The following is a 23201-nucleotide window of genomic DNA, read 5'->3' on the forward strand; positions in this document are numbered from 1 at the left end:
TAGATTGGATATTAGGAAAAACTTCTTCACTGAAAGAGTGGTCAGGCACTGGAACAGGCTGCCCAGGAAAGGGGTGGAGTCACCATCCCTGGAGGTGTTAAAGGATCGTGTAGACATGATTCTTGAGGACCTGGTGCTTGAGGACGTGGTCTAGTGGGTATGGTAGTGTTGGGTTGATGGTTGGACTAGATGATCTTATAGGTCTTTTCCAACCTTAGTGATTCTGTAATGGGTGATAATTGTTACAATAAATTTCACTGTAGTAATCTGACTTTCAGGCATTGTATTTTGAATTTAAGTGATGTTTGTCAAGTGTTCACTAGCATTTGTTTATATTTCAGTTAGTGTTGGTATCAACAGTTATTACCACTCTTAGCACCAGTTCCATCTAACACAGTTTGTGATGGAGGTAGAATGTCTTTGTAGCAAAACCTGTAGTCTTGATTATCAGATGAGAAATCTCTCATGGTTTTGCTAGTCTTTTCCAATGGTTATTCTTGCTGATTTGAGCTTTGTTGACAGCTCCTTCTCTCTTCTTTCTTTCTTCACCACATTCTGTCAGTACAAGAAGCTAACATGGAGCTCTTTTCTCTCATATGCTTGTGAAACTTCTGATATACATGATAATCTTGCAGTGCAACTGTTCATTATTACATGATGATTAGAATAGCATAAACATGACTGGAAATGGAAGACTTCTGAAAATGAAGATGGTGAAGTTGAATGAAGCTTGAAAAAAAGTTCCTCTTCGGAATTAATGTAACAAGTTAGTGTTTGCAGTGCAGAGAAAGCTTAGCCAATACCAGACAGAATTCTGAATATCCTTCCATTTTCCACTATTGTTCTCTAATCTCCCATCCTCAATCTGAGAACAATGTGAGCAAAAATATGCATGTGAGAAAATGGTTTTGCTGCACCATAAAAGACAAAGAAGATGGATCAAGTTCAGATCTTACAAGTATGATCTTTCTGGAAAAGATCAGACGGATTGGTGGGGTTGTGTTTGTTTTGTTCAGAGATTGAGGTTGTATGGAACTTCTGCTGTTTCTTCGTAGCTTAACCATGCTACCTATAAACTGAGAAATGGAATAAAAATATTTAGTGCTAAATACAAGAGCAATTCTTGCTCTCCATGGTAATTGATTTCATAGTGGTGACCCCTGAATTCAAGACTGGCTTCATCAAGAGTAGATAGCTGAACAGTTAGTCCTGAATGATCCTGGCACCCACTGATGGCTGCAGAGCGTTTGGTGGCCATACATAGCTGTCCCGCATAAATAAAAATTCTTACTGCCTGTGTCAAGCAGTGGCACTTACAGCCATTGAAGAGGCAGACTTCTGTTACTAAACAGCAGTTGGTATCCTGGAGCTATCAGTAGGAGGGCATTCAGGTTGCCTGCCATAATGGAGGCATTTGGCCTCCAGCTGTTTCACCAGGTGAGTGTGAGTTCCTCATGCAGTTCGTGTCCTATCTGCCAGCTCTACGCTTTTGCTATGGTGTCTAACGTGGCGCTCGACACCTGCATTTAGGCAGCTGCACCCTTCCGTGGTTCCTTAAGCTCCCTTAGATGGTTATAGCCTCACAAAAATATAATACTTGCATTCAAGTACTGCATAGTCCTTAAAGATAAAACAGTGTAAGGTACGTGTTTCCTTGGTCACATTTCCCACTTCAGGAAAATACCACTCGTATCTGTTTCATTCTGCCGTTGAGTGCATGAACCTAGGGGGTGTCTGTCTGATGTGTCCCGAGCAGCTGAAGAGTTGTGTCTTACAACAAATTTCTCTGAGAAATTTCCAGTTCCACAATCAGATCCCATAAAATGTCGATAATTATTAAGAACAAAACAGACCCCCTCCATCCCGTTGGTCTTCTGCAAATCAAGGCGATGTAGTAGAACTTGCACAGATCAGAGAAGGGTGACAAGGGAGATCAAAGCTCTGAAATTACTTCCATCTGAGGAACAGCTGGATTGCTTAGGGAACTTTGCATTGGAGAAGAGATAAATGATGGGAGGGGAATACCACAGAGTCCTTTAAAATCAGGAGTAGCAAAGGGAGAATAAATAGAGAACAGTGTTTCTTTGTACAAGAACTTCTTGAGCCATAACATTGAAGCAGCGTAAAGCTTCAGTTTGGAAATAGTTTGAGGGCTTCTTTCATGGATTTGTCCAGTGAGGGCTATGAAATACTGCTTCTTGTAGTCTTCTGAACCACAAATTGTTAGAAGCTGAGAGAAGATTCTGGAGAAGCGTCACTGCATGCTTCCCTCTTCCTGAGCACTTTCCTAGGGTGTGCAGCAGAGACGGGGTGCTCAGCTAGGTCCGTCTTTGCTCTGACCTCATGGTCATTCTTGCATGTCTCTGAAACACAGTTAACCGCACGTGGAAGAACTCGTAAGGTAATAGGATTCTTTCGTGTGCTTGCCACAGTGACCTCGTGAGCAGAAAACAGTGACAGCCACGCCAAAAAGACCCTGTGAAATTCAGTTTCTTGTATGTTGAGATACATTTCATGAAGCACAGCATTCATTTGTATTCTCTCCCCACTCAAGCAGAGTTGTTTCTAACAAGTTTTACAAGACTATGCTCACACAGCCTTACAAATTGAAAGTATTGGGCTTGCCTTACATTGTTTTTTTCCTTAAGGTTATTCATTCACACATTATTCCAGTGGTTAGATTAAGTTCTTAGATGGAGAATTTCCTTTCATTTTAGCCACTTGAATTTTCAGGGAGGAGTGTCATCTTTTCTCATTTCTTGCTAATAATAAATATTGATGACTTCATGGGTGCTCAGTAAACAGCTGTAGTGATACATAAGGGCAGTTTTATTATGGTAGTTCTGTTTTGTCTTTCAGGCATAACTGGTGCTTGATTAGGAAAAAAAGAATTTATTTAAGGTTGCAAATTGCTTGCTACGTTATGCAATATTTGCTGTAAGTTGTACAGGTTTAGTGCTAGGTGATGATAAGGTGTTTTTTTTTTAATTTTACCTTTAAATATTTGATTTGAGGAACAGGTTTTGTAATAGGAATTCATGTGTCTAAAATTTCACAGTGAGGAGAAACAGTATGATGGGTAGTAAATAATTAGAGTATTCCTATTTATTACGTTATGTGCAGTTTTAGAAAATGGCATTAAGCAGATAAGCACAATTTTAATTGGGTTTTTTTAATGTCCTTATTGGATAGGGAAATTGTATTTAATGTTCCTATTAAATGATTTCCAGAACTGTTCGTCAGATGGCACAGGAGCAATTCTTTTTAATGGCTACCAGGTGTTGCATGGGACAGAGACCCCTCCTTTTCTTCATTACCCTGCTATTTACTGTTCTAGGGGTAAGTTTTTAGAGGTAAAGCTTCAGTGCAGTGTGAATTTCTGTAAGAAATGATAATACAACATAGCTACAAGAAAAGGCAAATTGCTATTAACAGTCACTACCACACAGATTCCTGTTGACCTACAGGCAAGCAACACAGTCGATTTCAATTTGAGTTAGATGAAGGGGAAAAGGACTGTTTTGCATTTTCTGATAAGAACATGAACAGTAAGTTATAATATATGCATTTGATCTTTAGTGAATGCTAACCTTCAAGTGAAAATCATGAGCAGATTAGATCGATACCTACAGTTGTTGCTGCCTTTTACTGGGCCTGCCAGGGCTTTGCAATTCAGCAAGCTTATGGCTCTCTTGAACATTTGATCACTTCACCGTTTGTTTCCCATTCAGGTATAGCAATTGCTACTGAAATAGTCCAGAAGTCATTCATGAGCAGCTAAATAAAATTGTAAACTCCTGAAAAGCTGAAAATTATCTTACACTTCTTCCCCACCCCCACCTCACCCCCCCCGATTTACTGCCAAGTTTAGGGAAAATATGTTAGTGTTGAACTGTGAGTAGAATTGTGTGTGACATATATAATTTGGTGTTTGGTTTATATAGAGCACTGCAAGAGAGAGAGCTAAGCATTCTGGAGACTACTTCACTCTCTTAAGACATCTTCTTAACTATGCTTACAACAGTAACATTAATGTACCCAATGCTGAAGTTCTTCTCAATAATGAAATTGACTGGCTTAAGAGGATTAGGGTAAGTTTTAGGATCAGTTTATTTCTGATAAACAGCTTTTTGCTACTTTGTTGAAAAGTACAGTTTTGAGCTTGGAAATGTATGTTATTTAGAGTATCCTAACTTTCTCTTACATGGCAGGATGAAGTAAAAAGAACAGGAGAAACAGGCGTTGAAGAAACGATCTTAGAGGGTCACCTTGGAGTAACAAAGGAGTTGTTAGCATTCCAGACACCTGAGAAGAAATACCATATTGGTTGTGAAAAAGGAGGTGCTAATCTCATTAAAGTAAGTTCAAGTTTTTTGACCTATGGGGCTTTTTGATTATTTCTTTTTTCCCACTATTAATAGGTGAAAAGAAGCTTTGCATCTTGTGATCTGTAACCATAAAAGGTCCAATTTAACTGTTTGACAGCAGCTTCTAATTAGAGTTCAATGTTTTCTCTAAAACTAACTTTTTTAAAAAGTACATATTTCATTCATAACAGTACTTAATGTTCTCATTCTTTGGAACCGTTCCATATGGAGTCGCTGTGACCTAGTGAGCTGTTATTCCAAGATTTAGCAAACTTCACACAAGGATACTGAGCTAGGTACAGGATAGTCCTGCACAGGACTGCTTTCATTCATTACCCCTGGATTTTCTTTTATCCTTGTGTTCTTAATTAGTGCTATTAATGTTTATGGCAGTTTTGAACAAATGCATGACATCTGAGCGTGTTTTCAGTCAGATGCGTTTTCTTTGTACCTTTGATATTATACAGCAGCAACATTGGTTTTTTTCAGCACTGATTGATAAAGAGATTTGTAGATAATGCTGTTTTGGCAAAAGAAAACTGTTATCAATCAATAATACAGATTTATTTTTAACTTGCAGTGGGGGGGTGGGTTTGCAGGAACCACTTCAGGGAGGAGTTAGTCTGTTCTAAATTTAAAAGCTCATTATGGTGTTGGTCTCAGTTTTAACTCTTGGGTTTTTTAAGTACTGTCATTCTCAGACACTCATTTATATAACAACTCTTATGTGTGCATTTCTGTGGTAACAGGCAAATTTTTATTATTCTTTTTTTCAGGAGTTGATAGATGATTTCATCTTTCCAGCATCCAATGTTTATCTACAATACATGAGAAATGGAGAATTGCCTGCTGAGCAGGCCATACCAGTCTGTAGTTCACCAGCTACTATTAATGCTGGCTTTGAGCTCCTAGTTGCACTAGCAGTTGGATGTGTCCGAAATCTGAAACAGATAGTAGACACCTTGACTGAGATGTATTACATAGGTACAGCAATCACTAGTATGTAATATTTTTAATTATCTCTTTTCTACTTTTTAATGTATATATTATATATAGGCTTTGTTTATATTGTCCATTGAAATAGATGCTGGGGTTTTTAGCTTGTGATTTGTTTGTGGCAACTTCTAATGTTGCAAAATTAGGCTGTCAGAATTGAAAGAAGTTTGTTAGTGTAGCCGTTATTTGTTCTTTATGCAGTGATGTACTGACTTGCATGATATGGTTGCATCCAGGTTCCAGCCCCAGTCATTTACATAGTCTGACCCTTCCTGTCCTGATCTCTGGCTACTCCCCTTTGTCCCTGCCAGCTCCCAGGAACCTCATTCTGTCTTTATCTTCTGCTGTTGTCTCATCGTTTCAGGCTCTGCCTAACCAATCCCAGAACCTCATCAGGTATCTTCAGCTCAGTTTTAGTGCTGGTCTCTTGGTTGCTCACCTAATCTGTCATCACTGTCAGCACACAGACACAGGTCCACTGTCCAGTTGCCCTTTTTCGTTCCATACTTGTTCTCTGCTTGTCATAGTCCTTTCTCAAACATTTGTTCTCTCAGTGTTGGCCTTGTCTCAGCACCGCACTGCACTTAATTTGCTGCTTCTCACTGGAGAAAGATGACAGCAGTTGTAGTATGTAAAAAGACTTACGACTGTGTTCAGTGTTTCAGAAGCTGATAGACAGATGAAACTTGGGGTGGTTTTCATAAGGATGGCAAAAGGCACACACCTAGCACTGATTTTGTTATCAATAAAAAGCATGTAAAGCTTTCTTGAAAATTAACAAACAGGAACATATTTTCTGCAACCCTAAATGGCATAGTTAAACCATTTCAGCTGTAATATTAACAGGGAAAGAAGGGGCAAGGGGACCAAACTTGAGCTTATATGGGAAGAAAGACTGAGAGAGCTGGGGTTCTTCAGCCTGGAGAAGAGAAGGCTCTGTGGAGATCTTATTGTGGCTTTTCAATATATAAAAGGTGCTTATAAGAAAGGTGTGATGACAGGCATTTTACCAGGTCCTGTAGAGACAGGAAAAGGGGCAATGCTTCTAAACTGAAAGAGAGTAAATTTAGATTAGATATCAGGAAGAGGTTCTTCCCGGAGAGGGTGGTGAGGCACTGGCACAGGTTGCCCAGAGAAGCTGTGGATGGCCCATCCCTGGAAGTGGTCAAGGCCAGGCTGGATGAGGCTTTGAGCAACCTGGTCTAGTGGAAGGTGTCCCTGCCCATGGCAGGGGTTTGGAACTAGGTGGTCTTTAAGGTCCCTCCCAACCCAAACCATTCTGTGATCTTTCAGAATGTTTAAACTCGTACAGTTTAGCAAAACGATATGCACTTCCCATAGCAGGAAATGTCTTTGGCTTCTCAAAATGGCAGTGCTACTTGCCCACTTGGTGGTATCAGTGAGTCACTTGAGTTGGTTTTTCAATCTCTTTCTGTTTGATTCCATCTCAAATTAACAAATAGAAAGGGCTTCTATGGTTTTTCCCTCTGCATCATCCTTTTATTTTCACCTGTTTCTATTCGGAAGTAGAGTATCTCTTATCACCTCACAATTAGAAGGATTTTTATCTGCTCAAATATTTGATAAGCTTGATGGAAGTCTAAATCTCGGTCGTACATCAGACAGAGAACACATCTATGAACTGTGCATGCTGTGTGTTTCATATACCAAGAAAAGCTTGCTTATAAACATTCATGCTGTCTTACTTCCTTTTACATATGAATTTTTTGTGTTAAAACCACAGAACAACAGGTTAGCATAGGAAACCTGTGGTCATTAAGTCTACTCTGAAGAGATGCGAGAAGACTTGGCGAAAAAATCACAAGTCGTAGATAGCATACCTAAAAACTGTTTTCCATCCTGGCAAGGAAGAGTGAGGCATAAGTGAAATACTGTAATTTTAGAAGGGTAATAAATTTGTGAAAGGCTTGTAGATCAGTTATGTATTCTGGGTTTGTTCAGCTGAACTCTTCAGCTAGGAAAGCTGCTGGTATTGAGGGTAGACTTCTGTTTGGTACATAGACTGAATTTTGTCTGGCCCCTTTTTAGTTATGTATTAGAAGAAACCAGCATAATGTTAAGATTACAGATAAAAATATCATTCAGATAAGGATTGTTAATTTTAGCAATTAAATTTTCTGATGGAATATTTGTTTTATTAAACTGCACTGTGATACAGACTAATGCTAATTCTGTGCAACTGCTCTTTGTACTGCATTAATGGTCTAATTCTTTTATAACAAAATAGTCTCCTAATCACATTCTGCTGCTTTCTTTCAGCTTGTGAAGCTCTTACAGAATGGGAATATCTACCACCTGTTGGGCCTCGACCACCAAAGGGGTTTGTAGGACTAAAAAATGCTGGTGCCACTTGTTACATGAATTCTGTCATTCAGCAGCTGTACATGATTCCAGCCATCAGGAATGGAATTCTTGCAATTGAAGGCACAGGCAGTGATGTAGATGATGACATGTCTGGGGATGAAAAGCAGGACAATGAGGTAAATTTAATTACGTAGAGCTTGCTTATCTTTAAAGTGGAATTCTTTTTTATGAAAAGGTTTTGACAAATCTGGCTTTCCCCTGCTAGCAGTGGGGACAGTAGCATAATGTTTCTTATTTGAATAGGCTCTCTGCCAGAGAGAGAGTTCAGAAGATCCAAGTAGCAGGGTTTGCAGACTTCCCGCTCATGGATTTGTACCTGAAAGCACCGGACACCATTTCTGCCATCAGAACTTCATTAGTGCATACAAAGACGTGATTTGTTTCTTCAGATGAGAGTACCAAAACGCCTTAGATTGTTAAATTAAACAGGGGTTACAACTAGCCATGAGGTAGCCACATATGCCAAAGTTAATTACACACATTTTCTTCTGCTTTTCAGAGCAATGTTGACCCTCGAGATGATGTGTTTGGTTATCCGCATCAGTATGAAGACAAACCAGCACTGAGTAAAACAGAAGACAGAAAAGAGTACAACATTGGAGTTCTGAGGCACCTCCAAGTAATTTTTGGTCATTTAGCAGCTTCCAGGCTACAGTACTATGTACCAAGAGGGTTTTGGAAACAATTTAGGTAAACAGAAAATTTTGCCTTGATGATCTGTTCACTGGACCACTGAAATGCAACAAAACTAATCGTAGTAGAAGAAATGATAACAATGTTAAGTGTAAATTAGCAGAACTTGTGCAATGTTATATCTGTTATCCTCTCTTTACATCATTCTGTAGAAGTCTGTTGTTAGATCAAAGTTTACAGCAAGATGTTTATTTTGAATTCCAGCAGTTCTTGACCTTGATATTGGAACTTAGAATTAAGGATGAAGCTATACACAGAAGGTTGTTTTTACTTACCAGTAATAAGTGTCAGGGATAGAGTAACAGGTGGTATAGTACATCACAGACCAATAGCTTTGCTCAGTAAGAAAGAGGGATTGATAGATTGAATAGTACATTTTTAGAAAATAAATTGTTGGAGAACAAAACAAAAAGTATTTGACAAGAATGTGCTTTTGTTTTCAGACTGTGGGGTGAACCTGTAAATCTCCGTGAACAACATGACGCTTTAGAATTTTTTAATTCCTTGGTGGACAGTTTAGATGAAGCTTTAAAAGCTTTGGGCCATCCAGCAATGTTAAGTAAAGTTTTAGGAGGGTCCTTTGCTGATCAGAAGATTTGTCAAGGATGCCCACATCGGTAAGTGTTTTAAGAGTAAAACAACCGGTGTTTGTACCCTTGAGAAAAGTGACTAAAGAGTGAAAGAGTGGGGGTTTTGGTGGGGGTTTTTTAAAAAGCTAGTAGAATTTGCTACCTTGTTTTTTCTACAGCTTTAATTTGTCTTCAGGTGCCTTGAAATACTTGATTATTATGGCTTCTGCAATAATAATTAGCAGATTGTATGTGAAGCATTGTGTATTGATTGGGGCGGAAAAACCCCAGCCTTTTCATGTTAAAAGTGAAAACCAAATGAAGTGTATAAAATTTGAAGACATGGCCAACAGCTGTTGCATAGTGTATGGATAGAGCTGACCCAAGTACGCATCTTTAATTCCACTATGTAAGATGCAATTAAGGAGAAAGATTTCCACTGTATTTTCAATCAACTTAAAATGGGAGTACTGAAATTCAGCTTGAGACAGGGTATGTAAATACCCACCCATACCAACTCAGACCGGAAATGTGCAGCGTGCTCTCTGGATGATGGTGATGAGCGACATGCTCGATGAAGCAATAGAAGCAGGCATTGTGCAGTTGTACTTCTCTAGACTTTCTTCTATACCCCTTTTGAGGTGGATGATGAAAATTGCATGCAGGATTCAAGATGACCTAATGATGGACTTGCTCTTTTTTGAACACCTGGCTTTTTTTATTACTCTGTTAAATTTCCTGTGAGTAACAGTTGGCCTTCTTACTGTTCACTACGTCTTTCAAATCATGTGTGGTTCTTAAATGATAGAGATCTCTCTGCACCTTACCAATGCAAATGCTGTTTATTGTGAAAGCTGGCCATGTACTGTTATCCTTTGATTAGTAGTTAAAATACAAGAAAAAACACTGATACAAACTGATTTTACTGTGGTAATCTTTCAACTTCAGTTGAGCTCATGTGTGAATTAGAAGAACTTGTAAGTGGGACATCTTAAGTTTCGTGGGTTAAAACGTGTGACCGGAAGTAAGTGGAAATATTACAAGATAAAATGAAAGCACTGATTTTATTTTGTATGCACTGGGTAATTAAATGAAAGATAGAGGTGTGAAGCAATGCAAGTTACCATTCATTCCCGATATTATGTACTATCCTGAAGTATTAGCTGTCTTTTTGGAAGTCTGCTGGATTTGCATAATTGTACTGCTTAGTAAATATGTTCCCTGGTTGTAGTTTAGGGAGGAGAAAACTGATGATAAACTAAACTATGGGATTTTTTTATGACAGATTAACAGCCTTTCTAAATTTATAAAGTTATTTAATAGATGAAGGAATATTAATGTTTTGGTTGAAGTGTTTCTAAATACTAATTTATTCACTGTTCTAAAACCCTTTGTATGCTTGATTGCATAACAGAGAAACAAGTACTGCAGGATTATGTTGAAATAGATGCAACTTTTTTAATTTATTCATCACTTTATCTTTTTAAAAAAAAAAGTATCCAAGATGTCTTAACCTGTTGTCACAAGCATTACTGGTTCTCTGCTAGGAATTTGTTTGAAGGTTATATCAGAACACAGTAAGTCAAAGCCAGTCATAAATACACAGAGTGATTTTATGAAAACAGCTGTTGAGGGTTTTTTTCAGCACCTTTTTTGGTTTTTTTAATCTGTTTTGAACTATTGTCTTTAGATATGATCCAGTATTTGTGTTTATTAACCTGCTTCATGAAGTAAAGGTCAGCAATAGAAAAAGTACTCTGCTTTGGTATCTGTGCTGCTCCGGTAGCCTAAGTTAGCCAAGAGGCCATCATGCTGCTTCAGCTGCTTTAAAATAGAGATGTGCTAAAACGTTCAACTACCACAATCTTTTCAGTGAACTTGAGACATACAAGTCATTTCTATGATCTTCATAAAATAACTACAGCTAGTGCAGATCAAAAAGTACAATGTACAGGTACTCTCATGTAATTGCAGGAAGACTGCAATAAGAGTTCAGTTCTGTTTGCATTGCTCAGCTCCTTTTGCCAGAAGCTGACATCAAATGCTGGTTAAAACTTGTGCAGTAAGGTGCTGGTAGCACCTGCAAAACATACAAGTGAAACATGTTTCTACCTTTCTCTTAACGTCTGTCTGTTCATTGGTAGGTACGAATGCGAGGAATCCTTCACAACTCTGAATGTAGATATAAGAAATCACCAAAACCTTCTTGATTCTTTGGAACAGTACGTCAAAGGAGATTTATTGGAAGGTGCAAATGCATATCATTGTGAAAAATGCAACAAAAAGGTAATGATTCCTTATATATTAAATTTGTGTACAGCTGTGATTTACAGCTGTACTAATTCCTGCCTTAGGTCCTGTTCAGGGGAAAAAAGTTATCCTTTAATTAGTGCTTTCAGTTGTTAGTAAGGGTATATGAATGGAAGCCTAAGAGCTGATAACTGCTGGTGTCCTTTTTTAGGTTGATACAGTGAAACGCTTGTTGATTAAGAAGTTGCCTCCAGTTCTTGCAATCCAGCTGAAACGATTTGATTACGACTGGGAAAGGGAATGTGCAATCAAGTTCAATGATTATTTTGAATTTCCACGAGAGCTGGACATGGAGCCTTACACTGTGGCAGGTGTCGCTAAATTGGAAGGAGATGATGTAAATCCTGAAAACCAGATAATACAAAATGAACAGTCTGAAAACGAACACTCTGGGAGCACAAAATACAGGCTCGTTGGTGTCCTTGTACACAGTGGCCAGGCCAGTGGTGGACATTATTACTCGTACATTATCCAGAGGAATGGTGGAGATGGTGAGAAAAATCGGTGGTATAAGTTTGACGATGGAGATGTGACAGAGTGTAAAATGGATGATGATGAAGAAATGAAAAATCAGTGTTTTGGTGGAGAATACATGGGAGAAGTATTTGATCACATGATGAAGCGTATGTCCTACAGACGCCAGAAGAGGTGGTGGAATGCTTACATTCTTTTTTATGAACGTATGGACACAATAGACAAAGACAATGAACTAATCAAATATATTTCAGAACTCGCTATCACCACTAAACCCCATCAGATTAAAATGCCATCAGCCATTGAACGAAGCGTACGGAAGCAGAACGTGCAGTTCATGCATAACCGTATGCAGTACAGCCTTGAATATTTCCAGTTCATAAAGAAGTTGCTTACTTGTAACAGTGTCTACTTAAACCCTCCTCCAGGTTAGTGTGCTAGGACAGTAATCATGGGTTAATGTCTTGAAAGAAGGTTTTTGATTTGTGTTGTCAAGAATTTGTCTAGCTGGTGAGAATGTTGTGCGTTCTGCTTTGCATACTCTGTCTTTCTGGACTTCTGCAGTTAAACATCCGTTGTTGAGTTTTTCGTCAGTGCTAACGTGCCAGAATATTTAGCAAACAATACTTTGATAAACTACCAGCTATTATTCAGCTTATGTACTCAGTCATGTTAAAATACTTCAGTTTGTGGGTTGTTCTGCTGAAGACAGTCCTCAAAGGTGAGATGCTGAAATTCTAAAAATCAGACATATGTTAGGCTCCAGGTACCTGTCTTGTCTTAAAGCTTACATTTTCAAATGTTAGAAGCCAGAGGCTGTTTTGCTTAAGTTTCTTGTTGAAGCCAGAACACAATGTTGTTCAAAATAGTAGTCTGGAATCAGTTAAGTTACTAAAAGTAAAATTCTTTGACTTTGTCTACATATGAGTATTTTGATTTTTCTCTAGGACAAGATCATCTGTTGCCTGAAGCAGAAGAAATAACTATGATTAGTATTCAGCTTGCTGCTAGATTTCTCTTCACCACAGGATTTCATACAAAGAAAATAGTCCGTGGCCCTGCTAGTGATTGGTATCATGTCTTTTAACAATTTTGGAAGTTTGATGTCTCTTAAAAGATCCCAGTTACATATACATTAGTAATAAAAGATGTTAGCGTCTGTCCCATTTTCTCCCCTCCCCCAAACATGTGGTTGAGGTACACATGAAAAGGGGAGGGAATTTGAACAAGAAAATACTGTGAAGAATCTGAGCCTTAAAGTAAGCTGCTCAGTAGAACAGCTTCAAAATTCATTTTCAAACAGAGCTTAAACCTACCTTTTGTCTGTCTGCTGAAAAGAGTAAAGGAACAGAATCGCTAGTGCAAAACTTACTAGGTTATGTATTCTTCCCAGTTCAGAAGGTTTATTCATGGCTTGAGTAGTTTTAAACAAAGCTCTCTTCATGCCATTTTTGCAGCTTCCATTTGTATTTTGTTTCTGCAACCTGTATAATCTCTCAGACTCTGGTAGAAGAGTGCTTTATGTACATTACTACGGGGCCTGTAATTCCAATCCGTAGTATAGCAAACAGTACAGTCTTATTTGTAGCACCACAGCATTTTATTCTTTAAGCTAGCTTATTCGGTGTTGGGGTGTGTCGGTTACTACTGGTGGAACTAGAGAGAAAATCTAGTAATCATGACGACCAGTAGTTTACCAGCTACTAGTGAGTAGTTGTGTAATACATGGCAGATACGTACCTCAGGTTTTTCTCTAATACCAACTTCCAGAGTAGCTAAGTTACTCTATTTATCCAAGGAGATCAAGAGGAGTTCATATATTGCTGCAGGAAAGAGGACAGAGTCATACAGAACCCTTTCTGGAACAGATATTTTACTCTTTGGGGGTTTTTTTGTGGTTTGGTTTGATTTGGTTTGGTGACTTTTTTGAGATCTGTAAATGAGAATTTAAGTTCATGATAGATTACATACTTAGGTACCTGTCTTACACATAGTTCATGAAATCCACCTCACATGTTCTCTGCTGCTCACCCTCTCCCCAAGTTCCGGTACAGAGGGGATGATGGCTGCCAATTTAGGTCCTGCTTGGCATGGTAGTTTGGGAGTTAGGGGATGTAATCTTGTCTTAGTTCTTATGGGTGATAGAAGTAAAATGCTACAGTTAGAAGTTAGTTTTTTAACTGAGGTATCTTTTCAGTTTGTGATTGCTAGTAACATAGGGTATCACTATGGGAACTACAGTTTATCTGATTGTAAGCATTTTGTGAGCAAAAATGTTCAGGGATCCCCTTCCACATGTATTTTCTTCAAATTCTGCAAAAGAACTCGTCTGCCAAAATCTGTGAATGTCTGCATTTGGTCATAATCTCTCAGTTGTGTCATCCTCTATTTCAGGTATGATGCATTATGCATCCTTCTTCGTCACAGCAAGAATGTACGCTTTTGGTTTGCACACAACGTCCTTTTTAATGTTTCAAACCGCTTCTCTGAGTATCTTCTGGAATGCCCTAGCGCAGAAGTGAGGGGTGCATTTGCAAAACTTATAGTATTTATTGCACATTTTTCGTTGCAAGACGGACCGTGTCCTTCACCTTTTGCGTCTCCTGGACCTTCCAGTCAGGTACTTCTTTTTCTAATGAAAAACTTTTGAAACTTATTCTTCCTTCCTCATTATAAGCATTTAATGAACAGTAAATTCTGGAGTAGATGCATCAGTGTTGACAGGAAAGCTGTACAGTTCATTTTGCACTACAAACCATGGTGTAACTCAGCCAGTTTGTGTGGGAGTTGCTGTCAGAGGGGTTCAGTTTCCCCTCATTTGCAGTCTTCCCCTCTGTGGAGACTGGGTAGTGAGAACTTGGAGTGGCGAGTGTGAAATCTGCAAAATAAAAGTAATGGCTTATAATAAAGTGACTTATGGCTTATAATAAGGGGAGTGACCCTTCTTTTTCATTTAGAATTTAAAACAAACACACAAACCAACAAACAAACAAAACATGTAGGAGTTTTCCTAAGTTTTCTTCCCCTGTATCCCAGAACATTGAAATTGTCACAAACTGTAGCTTTGCATAGGAGTAGACAGTGAATTGCTTAATTTTACATGCCTGGAACAGACAAAGAAAACAAAAACAACCCCTGAAATCCTAATGTAATTCTTGGCATAATAATGTTTTGTGTCTGGGCTGCATTAAAATTTAAAAGGCTTTTTGAGCTTTTTGTCATTATTTTAAGGTCTACAGTAAGACACTTTTTATTGTATTGTTCCACTTGGCTTCTCAGAATGTGTTCACTACTGTATCCTAAAATTTAGAAGGCTTTTTGAGCCTTTTTTTTGTCATTATTTTAAGGTCTACAGTAAGACACTTTTTATGGTATTGTTCCACTTGGCTTCTCAGAATGTGTTCACTACTGTATCCAGCAGAACAATTTGTATTAAGTTAAAGTTACGTACGCTTTGACAGTGTTTTGTTTCATGGGGTATTTGAGATACACCTGTAGAGGTGATTTGGTTGTTTTGGTCTGTGAAGTTCACAGTGGAGCTGCATGTGCTTTTCTGATTATATAGGCCGAGCTGCTATTGGAGAGAAAGTTCAATTAAAAGCTTCTGTAGCTGCATAATATCTTGGACTTAATAGTATTTAGTGATGGGAGCCTTATTCCCTCTACATGGTTCTTGCTTTGTGTGAGATGCAGAATACTAACCAGCTGCTGGTATTTTGGAGTTTGCATGAATCCCATACCTTCTAACCAACTCTGTTTTCTGCTGTAGTAGAAAGTGTAAACTAAAGGTTTGATAGGTTCGACCACTAATACAAAAACTTCTTTTTTTTTTTTTTTTAATAGGCTTATGATAACTTAAGTTTAAGTGATCACTTACTGAGAGCGGTACTAAATCTTCTAAGAAGGGAAGTATCTGAACATGGGCGCCATTTGCAGCAGTATTTCAATCTGTTTGTGATGTATGCCAATCTAGGTAAGCAAATTACACACACTTTTACTGATGACATTGTAATAAACTGGTTTTTATTAATGATCCAGTTACACAGGTAAAGGCAGGAGAATCCAGTTTTTCAGCCTCGGGCAGATTGTTACCATTAAATGCCATATAAATGCTCTGTAGAGCATCTGTGTTCCTCCACTTGGAGTTTGGGGATTTAATCTTCCTGTCATCCTTGGAAGATTAATGCAAGAAGGTTGGAGCAGTAAGAGCGTGTCCTTCTGAGAGGGTGTGGGGGTGAAAAAATGTCAAGAGATGATGCTTTGTTCAGGGCTCTTTTGCAAGGAGGTCACGAGACCCAAGAAGCCTGTGGGACTGACAGCTGGTTTGAGTGTAAAGAAGTTGAGGAAAAGTTCAAAAAAGAGAGAGATGCACGAGTCTCCTTTGTGGAAATGTCAAGACAGCTGGTCATGCTTTGTCTGTATATTCCAACTGTGCCCTTTCAATATTAATTTCTTCAGTTCATCTTTGAAGTTCACAGCTGTGAGCACAAAACACTCTCTCCATCTTCCCTTTAAAGATTCTCTGGGCGGCTGAGGAAATAGCTCAGTTTGTAGATGTTCTCAACATCTCACTTGCCAGAATGCTTTCCCATAGATACCGTATGAGGTAAAAGAATGCAAAAATTGGGAAATTTACCATCAGGTATTGTAGTTCCTCCAAGATAAACAGGCAGGAAAAGCCAGTGTTTTTACAGTATAGGAGGGCTTACGTGAATTCCAGGCCTGAGACAGTGGTTCTTTTCATAAAGACTGAAGTCCAAAATCTTCTGATGAAAGATTAAATTAGAGATTGAGTATGGTCGCAAATAAATATTTATTTTTAGCATCTTTGAATGCAAGACTAGTAGGACTACCTGGATTTGCAGGTGCTACACTTAAGCTCCACTATACACCCGCTATAATACAGCTGACATGAGATGTTTATCAGTTTTTGTGGTGCTGGTCACAAAATACTGGCTGTGACACTTAGAGCATCACTCATTTTTCTTAATTGTATCCAGCATTATGAAAATAGAAATCAGTGTAGCTTTAGAAGTATACAAAAACTTGTATGCAGTTCTGTATTGTATGGGTTCTTTGCATAGAAAGTCACTAGTCTGTATACTAAGAATGGAATCACATAATACTAATAGTATCTAAAGTAATTATTCCAAACAAAAATAATTTTTGCAGTTAAAGTGAGATCAGTCCTATTCGCATTCAAATGAGCAGCTGTAATCATGCTTTCTCTTAGCATTGTCAGCACACTGAAAAATCAGCTGATTGAATAAACTGTTCTCAGGTGGGTTAATCCTTTGCTGCTTTGTGTATTTGCCCTGAGGAAGAGGAATAAAAGGCAAGTCAAATGAATAAAGTATTGCTTTTTCACACTCAGGTGGTTGGTGGTTGAGGGTAGTCACAGGATCGTGCCTAGTGAATTGTCACAGAGCTCTACATTCTTGTTTTCCCCAGTTATTAGGGTCTTCTGTCGGGAGCCCATTTCTCTTTCACACGCAGGAGCCTAGGTGGCAAAGCATCTTTCTCTACAGCAAGTTCTAAACAAGATACAATATTCTTCCATAGTGCTTCCTGTAGTGACAGGACAAGATATAACAGCTTTAAACTGAAAGAGGGCAGATTTAGATTGGATACAAGGAAGAAATTCTTCCCGGCGAGGGTGGGTGAGGCACTGGAACAGGTTGCCCAGAGAAGCTGTGGATGCCCCATCCCTGGAAGTGTTCAAGGCCAGGCTGGATGTGGCTTTGAGCAACCTGGTCTAGTGGAAGGTGTCCCTGCCCATGGCAGGGGGGTTGGAACTAGATGGTCTTTAAGGTCCCTTCCAACCCAAACCATTCTAGGATAGTCTATTACACTCTCCCTCTTATTCTAATACAAGATATTTTCATCCTTTTATGTAAAGTAATATGAAGCTAGGAAATCCCCTTCCCTTGGAAATTTTACAAAACACCCATAATACTGAGCAGCTCAGCCGTTGCTGGATATCAGTTCATGCAGGCAACTTAGAAAGTGTTAGAATACTTTGTAGCTGAAGTGTTAAGCAAGTCTGTCAGTCCAAATGGAGTTATTTCAGTATTTCCACATATAAGTGATGTGCATACACAGAGTTCTGGAAGCTCTTTAAAACTGACTACCCCCATGAAAGAAACAATTTCCTATCTCTAAAATTAATCTTGGCCATTGTGTTAATTGAATCTCACCTAGGACGTTTGTTGCTTTCATATACTCTGTCTACTCAAGCCTTCTCTCTCAGGCATGGTTCTGTCATGACTCCCAGAGTGGACTTAATGTCATTACAGAGGAGGGAGATGCATTTACTCTGCTCTGACTTACCTTTTCTTCTTTACTAGCTTTTCATAGTCAGTGCAGTTGAAGTCTCTTACTAGGAAAGCACTCGGAAGCCAGACGGGGAAGCATAAATGAATTTTATTTCTGGGCCTGATTGTTACCACAATCTACCCAGCAAAGTTAAACATGGAAATATTAGGACGTTGTGCTTGTCTTACTACTGTTAAGGTAATAGGCTTCTGCGTGGATGTAGAGTGTTCAGCCAGCAAATGCCACAATACGTCATTCCTGCGATGCCCCGAGTTCTGTGGAAAAGATTAAATTGTCTGACAGTTTGGGAAATCAGATAATACATTGTTCACACCAAAGCAAGCAGGAGATCAGTTCTACAAAGGGATATAACTGTGAAACTGTCTAATCAAACATATTCTAGAAGAGCTCTAATAAGGTGCTTTCAAATGGATTATTCTTATCAGAAAGATGGTAGGTAAGGTCCAGTTGTATTTCAGAATAAGAAGAAACTTGGAAATGTAAGAAAAGTCATGACTTTTAACCAAACTGAGAAACAGGTTACAAGTTCAGAAGGGAGGTATTGAATTTAGAGGTACGTACTTGTGTAGCGTGTGCAGGGTGCTCTTGCAGTGAAGCTGGCTGCACATTTGGATGTTTTGGTTGATTGGGGTTTCTGAGGTTTTCTCATTCTGTTGTGTTTTGCTCTTAAATTGATTTTGTCACTCTTCTTTACACTTCCTGCATAGTTTGGCACAGTTGGAAATGTCTTACATTTGTAATTGATGTATCTAGGACATGATGGAAAAATAACGAAATGTACTGTGAGGGGTGTTCATCCTATCCTGGGCCTCTCATTAAAAAGATTAATTCTTTGTCCAGAAGACTTCTCCGAGGCTTTGCTGTTAACACAGATGCTAGTTGCTTAAGTGCTAATGAGCACTGTTGAGAAATTGTAGTCATTTACAACTCTCCTTTGATGTGATTTTTCAGCTGAACATAATTTTCTTGTGCATCTTTACTGATTTGATTTTTTCCCCCCCCAGAAAGCATAAATGATGGTTATAATAAAACCCAGCAACCGAGAAGTCACGAATCACGTAAACAATAGTTATTTTTCTTTTTAAAAAAATCCTCTCAGTGCCAAGATGATCTATCTCTTGGATTTTTTCTTTTGTTTCTTCCCTCCGCCGTAAAGGTGTAGCAGAGAAGACACAACTTCTGAAACTAAATGTTCCTGCAACCTTCATGCTTGTGGCTCTCGATGAAGGTCCAGGCCCTCCAATTAAATACCAGTATGCTGAACTGGGGAAGCTATACACTGTTGTGTCACAACTGATCCGTTGTTGCAATGTGTCATCGCGGATGCAGTCTTCTATCAATGGTAGAGTAAACTTTTCCTTAGGTTAACTGAATATGTCTGTAACTGTCTCCTGTGCATGTTTAGCTATTATGTGTAAAATGGATTATCTGGAAAAATGTTTGCCTTTTGTGTTTAGCAATGTCTTTTGTTTAAAGAGAGAAATCTTTGTCTTAAGCAAAACTGATGTGCTGTACCTAAAAAAGCGCAAGATGGAAATTTGTTCTGTATTTTAGGCTTCCTGGCTTATTCCTTAAAGATACAGGAAAACAACTGAGTAGTGTAGTAGTTTGTTGATTGCAAAATAGTAATGATTTTTTCATAGTTTAAGCTCATTGTAAAGAGTTGCATAAAGATCTTTTAACTCTGAGTAGGCAATAAAATAATAGATGACTTCAGCGTTACGGGTGCAAAAGGAGAGCTGCACACGGAAGCACTGCAGCACACTCCGAAATAGCTTATACTGCTTATCAGTAAAGAGATCTTGCAGGGTTGTGGGTAGCTCTTGAAAATTATTTGGTGCTTGTTTGCAGTCAAGAAGACAAACAGAAGCCAGCACTTGTATTTATAAAAGATAAAGAATCAGCTTGAAATTGGTCGACCACTGTATAAATCACTAAAATCTCCAGTAGTTGAATGGAGCGCAGTTATTTCTGAGAAATGGTGACAGACTGCTGGGCTACGTGGACTTTATAGCCTGTATACGTACATCTTCTATTAAGCATATTTTAGAAAACCTAATTAGGAATCTGTAGAGAAGCTATTTAATGGCAAACTCATTACCGCTTGATGTGTCAGGCTATAAAGTCAATAGGCTAGAATGTGCTATAGTAAGATTAATGAACTGAAAATGTTACTGTGCTATAATAAGCTTCAAAACCATTTGGCAGGTTTGATTTGGTTTTGTTCCCAGCGTGTTATGTGAGGTTTACACCGAAAAGATGCTCTACCTATGAAAAATAATTGTATATTCACTGTATTCATAATGTTGTAATAAAACAGATCTGCTCTGTATGAACATTACCCTGACTGCTAATTATGATTACTATTTGCAGAGTAAAGTTATTTTTTGCTTCAGCATGGTTAAGCTAGAGAAATTCTCCCTTGGATTTCTGGGCATCTTCAAACAGTACCTAAAAACATTGCTAAATTGAGAAACATCAGGAGCAAATCAACAGTCTTTCCTTACACAAAATGTAGCTTACTAAATAAGATACATTAATTTTTATTCTTTCAGGAGTGTATTGCTTCTCTCTATACTCTAAAGATTCAGGCGGGACTGTTCGATGCCGATATTCCTCTGAACCCTTTCCCATTGCCTAGTGAAGTAAATAGATTGTGTGTCCTAAAATACGATAATTTGGGCTGTTACACCAGTGGTGAAGCAGATAAGTTCAGGAGATCAGAGGATTTCACTGAGGAAACTTCCAGTAGTTTCTCTTTTTGCATATGAACATGTCTGCAGCAGCTCTGCTTTGATTGTCACTGCATAATCTCACCTGAGAGGGAGGAGTAGCTCTCTCAGGGAGCAAGTGTCAAGCTCCACAATCAGAAAACTTGCTTATTTCAGACCATGGTGTTTTTCAAAGAAAATAACTGTTAGGAAGGCGTTGGGTGTTTCCTCCATCCATTGTTTTTTGATGAGTTACACCAATTTGTACTTTGTTGTTTGTACACTGAAAGTACTTCAGTACCTTTTCACCTGTAATAACTGTTTGTTCTAGGTAATCCCCCACTTGCCAACCCTTACGGTGATCCTAATTTATCTCAACCTATAATGGCGCTTCAGCAGAACGTAGCAGACATTTTGTTCGTGAGAACTAGCTATGTGAAGAAAATTATTGAAGATTGCAGCAACTCTGAAGAGACCATCAAGTTGCTTCGTTTCTGCTGTTGGGAGAATCCTCAGTTCTCTTCCACTGTCCTCAGCGAACTTCTTTGGCAGGTAAAAATAAAAAGCTAGGAGGAAGATGAGAATACAGATGTGTATGATGCAAGATTTTTTATTTATAGATAGGAGTATTGTATTAAATACTGAACAGATACTTGATAAATAAACTTCCCTCAAGATGACGTTCTCTGACGTTATTTACACTCTTCGGTCTTCTCTACATGTTGGAGTACTATGAGAAGTCCTTTTATGAGTTTAGGAAAGCAATTGACCTTTTGTGAGCTAGGAACGCTATGTTGAGGATGTGAAAATAAGTAGACTCATGGGGTCTTTATGTATTGCAAGAGAATTTCCTTCAGCTTTTCTGTCATTATCCATAAACGAGCTTCTTACATTGTGTGGAAAGTTAAAATAATTTCCAAGATCTCCCTTGTATTTATCTTGAGTAGGTTTGTCCGGTTCTGTTTTACAAGTCTGCAGAACATATTTGGCTTCAGACTCAGGAAAGAATCTGTGGGACTGTCTTGTTTTTCCTTTGTAATCTCTGTAAGACTGGTCACACTTTTCCATTCCAAGGAAAATTTTTTACTTCTGTTAGCTCATCTTTACATTCACACGTTTTTTTTCCATGTAATCATTGATTTTTCTGTGTCCTTTTGTTTGGCACTTGAAAAAATTCGTAATAAAATTCATTTTACTGGTATTTTGCTATCGATGTCCACATTTTAGGATAACCTCTGAATATAACCTTTGGATGTACTGTCTAAAAATAGCAATATCAGTGAAATACAGTTCTGTAATTTCTAAAGGTATTTTTTCATGTAGCTTCTTCAGCATCTCATGCTTGGGACTTCAGATCAGTTGTGTTAGAAACTCACAAGGAAGCGTTTTGTCCTTTGTAAAACCTGATATATTAAAAACGTGCAGACAGAAGGACCCAACAAAGCCACAGTCCCCAAAAAACCTGCCACAATCAGCATTTTAAAAAAATAAACTCATTATATCTTGAAATATCCTTTAAATTATGATAAACTTCTCTTCAAATGAATTGTGTCTTTGTGTTGCACCATGTAATCTGCGTGCTTCAAGGAATGCTTTCTTACGTTCCCTGCACTTTTGTTTTTTTAAGGTTGCATATTCATATACATATGAGCTTCGACCTTATCTGGATCTACTTCTGCAAATCCTGTTAATTGAGGACTCTTGGCAAACTCACAGGTTAGTATTTACCTGTCTTCTTATAATTCAAGATTATTATGTTTTGTACAGCTTGTTTTCCTATTGGTTCTGTTCCTAATAATTTCAGGAGATTTGTTTCAATTATATATTAAAATAAAATACAGGAATAAAGCTTTTTTTTTCAACTTTCATCTCAGTTTTTGAGACAAATATACCATTTTTCACCTTGACCTTCCTCACAATTGAGAAATTTGCTACTTAGTCATATGAAGCCATGATTTTTTACGTACAGAAGGGGCCATTAAGGCTAAGCTCTTGGTTTTTACTATGGGATACTTAGATTGATTCTTAGAACCATCTCATTCAAGAGGGTCCAATGGTAGCCTTGTCTTACTAAGAAGCACATCAGTCGCGGTGATACTAAGACATGGAGAAAGTGTGAATTTGGGAGAAAAGCCTATTTCATATATAAATACTTTCTGTTTGATCACAGTAGAACGTTAACTATTTAATCAGTATTAGATTTTCATCCAGTTTCAGATCTCTTTTTATATGTTTACTGAATAGGGTTTTTGAAAGCTGAGATGAAAAAAGATGTAATTATTGCAAATACTGACTGACAAGAGAACAGTCCATTCCTCGGAAGGTTTGTGTCGAAGTAGTAGTAGGTGAGGTAACACAAA

The 23201-nt window shown here is 38.2% G+C and overlaps 1 protein-coding gene across 1 annotated transcript in view; it reads left to right on the plus strand.

Moving 5' to 3' along the window:
* Nucleotides 1-22557, plus strand: part of LOC104508520 (probable ubiquitin carboxyl-terminal hydrolase FAF-X) — a gene marked incomplete at both ends in the record, with an annotated part of 25786 nt that extends 3229 nt beyond the window's left edge. Inside the window, 15 exons of the mRNA XM_010150174.1 lie at nucleotides 3231-3339; nucleotides 3945-4091; nucleotides 4212-4358; nucleotides 5144-5366; nucleotides 7644-7864; nucleotides 8248-8438; nucleotides 8885-9058; nucleotides 11155-11296; nucleotides 11472-12222; nucleotides 12742-12865; nucleotides 14189-14414; nucleotides 15638-15767; nucleotides 19287-19472; nucleotides 21173-21393; nucleotides 22469-22557. Of these exons, the coding sequence (XP_010148476.1) occupies nucleotides 3231-3339; nucleotides 3945-4091; nucleotides 4212-4358; nucleotides 5144-5366; nucleotides 7644-7864; nucleotides 8248-8438; nucleotides 8885-9058; nucleotides 11155-11296; nucleotides 11472-12222; nucleotides 12742-12865; nucleotides 14189-14414; nucleotides 15638-15767; nucleotides 19287-19472; nucleotides 21173-21393; nucleotides 22469-22557 (3081 nt within the window). The remainder of the gene's footprint in view (nucleotides 1-3230; nucleotides 3340-3944; nucleotides 4092-4211; nucleotides 4359-5143; nucleotides 5367-7643; nucleotides 7865-8247; nucleotides 8439-8884; nucleotides 9059-11154; nucleotides 11297-11471; nucleotides 12223-12741; nucleotides 12866-14188; nucleotides 14415-15637; nucleotides 15768-19286; nucleotides 19473-21172; nucleotides 21394-22468) is intronic.
* Nucleotides 22558-23201: the final 644 nt, after the last annotated feature.

Source organism: Eurypyga helias, unplaced genomic scaffold (assembly GCF_000690775.1).
Source record: "Eurypyga helias isolate BGI_N326 unplaced genomic scaffold, ASM69077v1 scaffold13534, whole genome shotgun sequence".
In the NCBI taxonomy this organism is placed as follows: Eukaryota; Metazoa; Chordata; class Aves; order Eurypygiformes; family Eurypygidae; genus Eurypyga; species Eurypyga helias.